Source organism: Vombatus ursinus, unplaced genomic scaffold (assembly GCF_900497805.2).
Source record: "Vombatus ursinus unplaced genomic scaffold, bare-nosed wombat genome assembly UNPS02014945.1, whole genome shotgun sequence".
Taxonomy (NCBI): Eukaryota; Metazoa; Chordata; class Mammalia; order Diprotodontia; family Vombatidae; genus Vombatus; species Vombatus ursinus.
Window position 1 is genome coordinate 23,158,602 of NW_020954723.1, and position 9,222 is coordinate 23,167,823.

General features: G+C 41.4%; 1 protein-coding gene across 1 annotated transcript in view; it reads right to left on the bottom strand.

The window, feature by feature from the left end:
• Positions 1–766: 766 nt before the first annotated feature.
• Positions 767–9,222, bottom strand: part of JDP2 (Jun dimerization protein 2) — a 68,515-nt gene continuing 60,059 nt past the window's right edge. Inside the window, exon 4 of the mRNA XM_027844624.1 lies at positions 767–2,014. Coding sequence (XP_027700425.1) covers positions 1,829–2,014 — 186 coding nt within the window. The 3' untranslated portion in view covers positions 767–1,828. The remainder of the gene's footprint in view (positions 2,015–9,222) is intronic.

The window sequence follows — 9,222 nt, forward strand, 5'->3', positions numbered from 1 at the left end:
TCACCCACTATCTGGCTTACTAGAGATGAGCCTCTTCTCAATTGGCTAGGATTGTCTTGAAAAGTAGACTCAACTTGAAGTCTTTCCAGCCTAGTAGGGCCTAGAAGAGCTTGAACTCTATGGGTACAGACCTCGAGAATGTAGGGTCACCTCCATGAAAGAGTAGTAAGTGTGAGTTATTAAATGCCTTTCACTTGTAGGTACGGCACTGCGTTATGCTTTCTTTATTTGTTTGTTTGTTTTTCTGGTGAGGCAATCAGGGTTAAGTGACTTGCCCAGGGTCACTCAGCTAGTAAGTATCAATGACTGAAGTCAGATTTGAACTCAGGTACTCCTGACTCCAAAGTCAGTGCTCTATTCTCTGTGCCACCTAGCTACCCCTATTCTTTCTTTATGTTTTCTGAATTATAGGAAAGAGTTGTATTGAAAGCATTTCAACTCCTCCAGCCGGGTTCTCTTATGACCAAAGGTATAATTTGAGAGTTGACAAAGGTTCAAGGGTATAATCAGTGATCATGGAAAATTCTGACTCAGTCCCCAACATGGGGATCAAACCGGTAACCTTGGCCTCATAAGCACCATGCCTTGTGCCCACTGAGCTAATCAGTCACAGTGATGTACATCCCCTGTTTTATCAGATAGTGAGAAACAAACCAAGCATGTCCAATAGCTCTGTTTATTCTGCCCACCCCACCTGAACCCTTCCCAGCCACCCACACATTAGCAGCACAGAAAAAGCCAGCAGAAATCACAAGAGACGATGGGCTAAGTAAGAGTAACATTTACTGAGCGATACAGGACTGAGTACTATGAAGGGCTTACACAGATGGAAATGGGCATCACCCCCTTCGGGATCACTGCATCAGGCATCAGGCATCCCCTCCACGGGCACCAGCCCTAGGGCGCCCAGGGACTACAGCACTTAACACTGACTTACACACAATGGCAATAACTGTGGAGTATCTGTTCGTAACAAACAAACCATAACATATTTATACCATATCACGTCTAGTGATTATATAAATCCATATATATATTGCTGTATAAAACCTTTTTTCTTTTTGTAAAAAATATTAAAAAAAAAAAAGAGAGAAGTGTAAAAATGTGCAGTTTAAAGCACTGCCGGGACAGCCAGGCTGTAAACATTAGAGTGAGTATGTGCTTTGGAAGGGCGCCCGCGCCTCAGTGCCCACAGCAAACTCCAGCAGGGAGCGAGGTCTGGTAAGGAGGGCTCTTCCCAGGGACGCAGGAAGAGCGTCGGCAGGATCCAGGGGGATGACGATGGAACAGGGACATGCAGATGGTGGCCACCGAGACTGCTTGTTGGTTCTGTATCACATCCCTCTCCTGCTCTGTTGTATGACTGGGGGGGGGGAGGGTTAAAGGGCTGGGGGTAGTGACTGAAATTGTATTCTGAACTCCATTTGGATTTTCTTTTCCCGATTCAACTTACACTTTTCCAATGCCAGGAGATGTCCCCAAGACAGGTTGACTGATGGGAAATGATAGGAGAGGAGACTGTGGCCATGAGGGCTGGGAGGCCCCTTCCTTCATTCACCCCTTTCTCCCTCATCACTGTAATCCTAGGCACTGGATCATCCCCCTTCCCTGTTTCTACTTTGGTCTCAATTCATTGCTGATCTCAAGCTTCCCTCAACCCTCCCTTCCCCATGTGTTGCTGGTCTGTATTCCACAAAGAAGCCCGCTGTATTCTGGCGGTGCTGAGCCTTGTTGCAAAGTTTTTTCACACATAAACAACGGCCCCACACGGGACCCTATGTCCTCCTCCCTCCTCATCCTCCTTCTTCTTTCCTCTCCCAATCCACTTTCATTTCTTCTCAAGTTGTTCGAGTAATGGGTTGGCTTCAGACTCCGGGGTCTTGACACTGTCTGTCCTCACGATACAAGTGGGACGATGCCGATTCAGCATCAAGATCAGCTGCTGCCTTTCCTGTTTTAGCTCCTCAATTTGTGCCTTCAGTTCTGCATTCATGAGTTCCAAGCGCTCAGATTCCTAGAGAACCCCAAACACAAAAAGAGGCAGCTTTAAGTGTGCACCAAGGGATTGGCCTCTGAACGAGGCTAAGGGGGAGGGGGAGAAAAGGGGCCGGTTGAAGCAAAATTCCTTTCACCTCTTTTTATCTGCTCTTGCCTACAGAACTATAACTACAGTGAGGCAACTAGGGTGTCATCCCAGGGCACTTAAATATAGAGGGCTCCAACATCATTTATATTTCTTTCTTTCTTTCTGAGGCAATTGGGGTTAAGTGACTTGTCCAAGGTCACCCAGCTAGTAAATATCTGAGGCCAGATTTGAACTCAGGTCCTCCTGACTCCAGGGCTGGGGTTCTAACCACTGTGTCACCTAACTTCCCATCATTTGTATTTCTTCAGCATCTAGAAATAACTAAACTTAACACTTTGATGTTGTGGGGGTTGTTGAATTGTATCCGACTCTCTATAACCCCATTTGGTGTTTTCTTGGCAAAGATACTGAAGGGGTTTGCCATTTCCTTTTCCAGCTCATTTTACAGATGAGGAAACTGAGACAAACAGGGTTACGTGATTTGCCCAGGGTCATACAGTCAGTAAGTGTCTAAGGCCAGATTTGAACTCAAGTCTTCCTGAATCCAGGGCTGGTGCTCTATCCACTGTGCCACTTAGGTGTCTCCAAGCTTAACACTAAGCAATAATAATCAATCAATCAATTGATAGGTATTTATTAAGCACTTACTTAGTACCAGGCACTGTGCTAGTCATTGGGACACAAAAATAGAAATGAACCAATGTCTGCCCTTAAGAAACTTGCATTATATTATGGGACAACATGTATGCCTATAAAGACAGACAGATAGATAGAGAGATAGATAGAGAGATAGATGGATATATAAAGTACACATGCACATACAGACATACAATATATAGAGATACACACACATATATGTGTATAGTAAGAGAAATAGATGTATTTATACAGCCCTGTTTATGTATTCACACACACACACACACACACACACACACACACAAATAGAAGGTAATTCTCAGGGAGAGGCAGCCATAGAATGGTGGATTGTGGACTGGCCTCAGAATCAGGAAGTCCCAGGTTCAGATACCTCTTCTGATATATACCAGTTGTGTGACTCTGGGCAAATTACTTCATGTCTCAGCACCCAAGATCCCTCTCTAAGATTGTAAATTGCAGGCTAGGTGCCAACCTGCATTGGCAGAGAGAATTCCTCCCTGGAAGTTCCCTATGCCAGTAAAATTATAGATCCAGTCCAAAAATAAATAATCAGGTTGGAGGGGGTAAGAAGAAAAGTACTAGAAATGTGGGGTGGGGTGAGGGAAGTAGGGGTGGATTATGAAAGAGAGTAGACTTCAGAAGCACAATCAACCTCTGGTGGGGACAGTGAAACCCCAAAAGAGGTCCCTCTCCTCCTGGCTTCCTGTGAAACAGTTTCCTAGCTCTTCTGCTAGCTCCCAAATAGGATCAGAAAATCAGTGCACAAAGGCTGAAAAAGGACTGACCGTCAATGCTGTAACACATTGCTAAAGTCAGAGTCAAGGCACCTGCTTGTAAATCCCAGCTCTGACAGCTATAGCCAGGTGACCAACCATGGGTAAATCACATCACCTCTTTGTGCCTCAGTTTGCTTCAGAAGAAGGAGGTTGGACTAGATGAACTTCGAGCAAAAACCAGCTTGACCAGTTTTTTTTTTTTAGGCAGTTGGGGTTAAGTGACTTGCCCAGGGTCACACAGCTAGTAAGTGTCAAGTGTTTGGTCTGAGGCTGGATTTGAACTCAGGTCCTCCTGACTTCAGGGCCGGTGCTCTATCCACTGCGCCACCTGGCTGCCCCTTGACCAGTCTTTTGAGGTATGTTGTAAAGTGGATTCTTGAAGAGGTATTGGTCAGAATAGATGGCCTGTCACATCCCTCCCAACCTGGAGAGTCTACAACTCTATAATCTCCAAGGTCTTGGAAAAGATCTCTACATTTTATGACCTAGCCCCATCTTTTGTGCAATTTTCAACAGCACTTTTTTGGGAAAAGAGGAGCAACCACACTAATATACATAAATATCAGTCTTCTTAGATCACCGTTGTTATTATCACTGCCCCTTCCCCTCCCAAGAAAACTCCCAATAGCTCTTCGCTGCTTACAGGATAAAATCCAGAATTCTTACGATGGCATTCAAAGTTCTTCACAGTCTGGCCGTAACTTACTTTTCAAATGAAATTTCCCATTGCACAAAACTTACTCTACTATTACTACTACTGATAAAAATAACAACAATAATAACAATAGCATTTATTTAGTGCTTTAAAGTTTGCAAAGCATTTTACAAATATCTCATCTGCTCCTCACAACAATCCTGGGAGTTAGGACATTCCCCCCATTTTAAGGGGCAGAGGCACAGAGGGAGTGACGTTGTCATAACTACTGGCCATCATCAATCAGATAGGGATTCACAATCAAGTGGTCAAATGCAGTCAAATGATTGGCCTAGAGGGAGGAAGCTCAAGTCTCTGGTGGTACCATCCCTTTAATCCAGAGAAGAGAAAATAGAAAAGTTGGCTAGCTGATTAATCAGCCAAGATTGAAGGTAAGCAGTAAACATAAATGACATTTCCTAGAGATTTTCCTTTTGGATTAACAGAGAAACAAAGGGTTCTCATGGAAGGAAAATCCATGGAATCAGAAGACAAAAAAAAATTATGTAGATGATGTTTTTCAGAGTTCTTATGGCACCAAGCAGGAGTGAACACAATATATCAATGACTCACCCAGGAGAGGCCATAGTGGCACTGAGGGGAAGGTGAACGAGTTCATGGGTACAGCAAGAGCTACGTTTTGAGAAAAAATGTTCCCATTCTGACAGGCATCCATAAAGCAATCTCCTTGGGTCCAGTTGGATCAACTTAAACTAGGACATCAGGGATTTCACTTCAAACGACAGCCATGTGACAAATGGGAAAATAATTGCTCAAGTGTACAGATGCTCTGAAAAAGAGTCCTTATTTTGACAGGATCCCCAAAGAAGCACATGAGTACTATGAGAGAGACCAGAGGGGGTGGTGTGTGCCTATCATCTCTGCAACTGGACAAGGCTGAGGCTGGGGGATGGCTGGAATTCAGGAGTTATGAGCTGCAATGGACTAAAGCCAATTGGGGGTCCTCCTTAAGTCTGGCACTAATATGTTGAGACTCTGGAGTGGGGGCAGAGGAAAGGTCATCAAGCTGCCTAAGAAGTGGCGAATTGGTCCAGATCACAAGTGGAAGACAAAGCTTCTGTGCTGATCAGCAGTGAGAATGGATCTTGGGCAGCTACTGTGATTCCAACCTGGACAAGATAGAAAGAGGAGAAGGAAGGAGAAGGAAAGGAGAAAAGAGTGGTGGGGGGGAGAAAAAGAAAGGAAAAGAGAAGGGAGAAAAAGTGGAAAGAGAAAGGGAGGTGGAAGAAAGGAAGAGAGAGGGAGGTGGAGGAAAGGGGTACAGGAGGAAGAGGAACAGGAAGAAGGAGATGGAGAAGAAGAAGGAAAGGGAGAGAGGATAGGGGAAGGGGAAGAGGAAGGAGGAAGAAGAAGGGAAAGAAGGAAAAGGAGGAGAAGAGGAAAAGAAGAAAGAAAAGAAGACTTTCAATAAGCCTACTAATCCAAAAGATTATGACCAAATGAATACTCAGGAAGAATGACAGACCATTTGTCATGAACAAAATATCACTACATAGTAAAGAAATGTAAACAAAGCAGATGTCTATTGTCTGGGGAATGGTTACATAAAATGTGGCACATGATGTAATGGAAGATCATTGAACCATAAGATACTTTGACTATAATGACTTTTAGTTAAGATGGTGAAAGGTCATAGAGTCCCGCCCTCTCCTATACAAACATAATACGTAATAAAGGATCCCAGCTAGATGAATGATAAAGAGAACTGAAAAGTAGTAGAAGATACTCCATCTAGTGTAAAATGGCACAAAAAGACAGTCAGAAGCCAGCAAATGTTGTCAATTTTGTGAGAATAGAAAGGGAAAAAGACAAACTATAAATATAAAGAATTCAGAGAAGCATGGGAAGATGTATGAACTGATAGAGTGAAATAAACAGAGCTAGGAAAGGCAATATACATAGTGATTATAACAATGTTCCCAAGCAGCTAGGAGGCACAGTAGATAGAGTGCCAGGCCTGGAGTTAGGACTATCTGAGTTCAAATCTGGCCTCAGACATTTACTAGCTGTGTGACCCTGGGCAAGCTACTTAACCCAGGTTGCCTCAGTTTCCCCATCTGTAAAATGAGCTGGAGAAGGAAATGGCAAACCAAAATTGCCAAGAAAACTCCAAATGGAGTCATGAAGAGTCAGAAACGACTGAACATCAACACAACAATAATAATGTAAATGGAAAGAAGTTTGGGACTGTGAATATGAAACATTGCATATAGTATCAGATTCAGCTGATGTGTTGGCTAATTTTGCTAAACTGCTTTTTTCTTCTTTTATTTCTTATTTTTTACCATTTGCAGGGCAGATGGGAAACAGGTCAGCCAGATTGGAGATGCCATTAGTCTATTAATCATCTTTGTAATATTAATAAAACTAAGATAATATTTCTTATTTTTATTTTATCTTTATTTTATTTTTTATTCTTATACTTATTTCTCTTTATTTTTTCTTATATTTATTTTATCTTTATTCTTATATTCCTTTTATTTATTTTATCTTTATTTTATTCTATATTTCTTTTGTTTATTGAGGTGGTTCTCAGTGTAGCAAAGGGGAAAGAATATATTCAGAAACAAAGATGATATAAAAACAAAAAGGTAAAAATAAAAATAAAAATTTAAGAAAAGATGTCACCATAGATTGTTCAGTCTGTCCAGGGGTTTGATAAGAGGATGGGGCAAGTGTGCTATAATCAAAGACCATTCACTAGTCGGGGCCTGTTGTCACTGACAATAGACAATAGCACTATGGTGAAGTCACTTGATTTGTGATGACAGAAATGAAAGTCCAAATAGAAACTCTGAGCTGAGAGATATGAGCAGGGTCAATAAAGGGCACATCTATTCAAAACCAAACGGAAGAAGAATAGTATGAATAGAAAAACAATTGAAGCAATCTTTAAAGCAGGGATTCTTCACCTTTTTCATGTGGAAGAACCCTTTGGCAGGCTGGTAAAGCCTACAGACTCTTCTCAGAATAATGTTTTGGAGTGCATAAAATAAAACATATCGGATCACAAAGGAAACCATCTGAAATATAGTTACCAAAATATTGTTTTAAAAAATAAGTTCATTGATTCCAGGTTAAGAACCCCTGCTTTAGGAGAACATTGTACACAGTAACAGCAACATTGTGCAATGACCAACTTTGATAGACTTAGCTCTTCTCAGCAATACAATGATCTAAGACAATTCCAAAAGACTCAGGATGGAACATGGTACCCAAATCCAGAGAAAGAACTATGGAGTCTGAATGCAGATCAAAGCATATTATTTTTTTTTCTTTTTCTTTCTCATGGTTTTTCCCTTTGGTTCTGATTTTTGTTTATAACATGAGTAACATGGAAATATATTTAATATGATTGTACATATGTGGTCTATATCATCTTACGTGCCATCTTAGGGAGGGAGTGGGAGAAAATTTAGAACTTATAATCTTATAAAAGTGAATGTTGAAAACTAAAAATTAATTAATTAAAAAAAGAACACCTGTTTTAAAGGACATAAATGCTACCTATTATCCTTTTTCTTTTCAGGTTAAGGAGAGGATAAGGTGGGCCAAGTGATGGAATTGAGTCAAATCACTTTGTCACGATGATACCAACTTCGATTAAATGTTTCACAGTTGTGTAGATGCAGCTTTAAATGAAGACTGCTCAAGAGTAGAGCTCTAACAATCAGGGCCTGAGACTACAACTCTAAGACTTCAAAAAATGAAGGATTCCCACAGAGAAAGAACTACCTGAGTTCTCCCACAGAACCAGATCATTCCATGGTCTGAGTGATGGGGAGGTCAGGTGTCACCCTGTGCACAGAGAAAAGCAGAAGTGACCTCCCTGCTCTCTATAAGAGGGCCAGGAACTGCAGATGCCCAATATATGCTGACAGGCACAGTTGCTATGTTGATTAACTGTTTTCCTTTGCCACAAAGGAAAGTTCTAATGGGGGGGGGGAGGAAAATTTATTGGGAAATGATTATATATTTTTTAAAAGACATGCATAGAACTTTTGTTTTTGATGAGGGTGCAAAAGAAATGGCTTGGTCCATTAGCCTTAATGATCAGAGCATAGCTTTAGTGTTTGTGAATTAAAAAAAAAGTTTTAGTCACCCCAAGCAGGAGAAAATTGTGGGCCTCCTGATATGGATCACCACAGAACCTCTGGCAAGTCCCCAGATCCAAAGGTTTCTTTTCTGCTTTTATCCTCTTCCAGACCTCTTTACTGGATCTGGGACTATTTAATCAATATACGTAGGCAATGTGGAAGATACAAGAAGTTATGAACACAGATTCTGCCCTCACGGAGCTTACCATCTATGTAAATTAATAAGAACATATATATACTATATATAATACCACTGAAAGAGAATTCTACAATTGTTGAAAAATATAGCAATAGATCAGATCCATGATAAAGTGCATGAAGGACAGCTAGGTGGTGCTGCGGGTAAAGCACTGGGCCTGAAGTCAGGAAGACTCATCTTCCTGAATTCAAATCTGAACTCAGATACTTACTAGCTGTGTGACCCTGGGCAAGTCACTTAACCCTGTTTGCCTCAGTTCCCTTATATGTAAAATAAGCTGGAGAAGGAAATGGCAAACCACTCCAGCATCTTTCCCAAGAAAACCCCAAAAAGGGGTCACAAAGAGTCAGACAAGACTGAAATGGCTCAACAAAAACAAAGTATGTGAAGTATCACTACGAACCTGCTAAGTGACTTTAGGCAAGTCATTTCACTTTTCTGTGACCCCATGTCTTTAAAAACGGAGAGAGTTCCCAAATGATCTTTAGGACTCCATTTACCATGAATATTCTCTGGCTGTATGATTCATTCAGATTTTTTTTTTTACTAAGCACATTCTCTATGCAACCCCACAGTGCTAGGTTTTGGAGATACGATGATTTAAAAATGACATTGTCCTTGTCCTCAAGGAGTACACACACATACAGAGAGAGAGAGAGAGAGAGAGAGAGAGAGAGAGAGAGAGAGAGAGA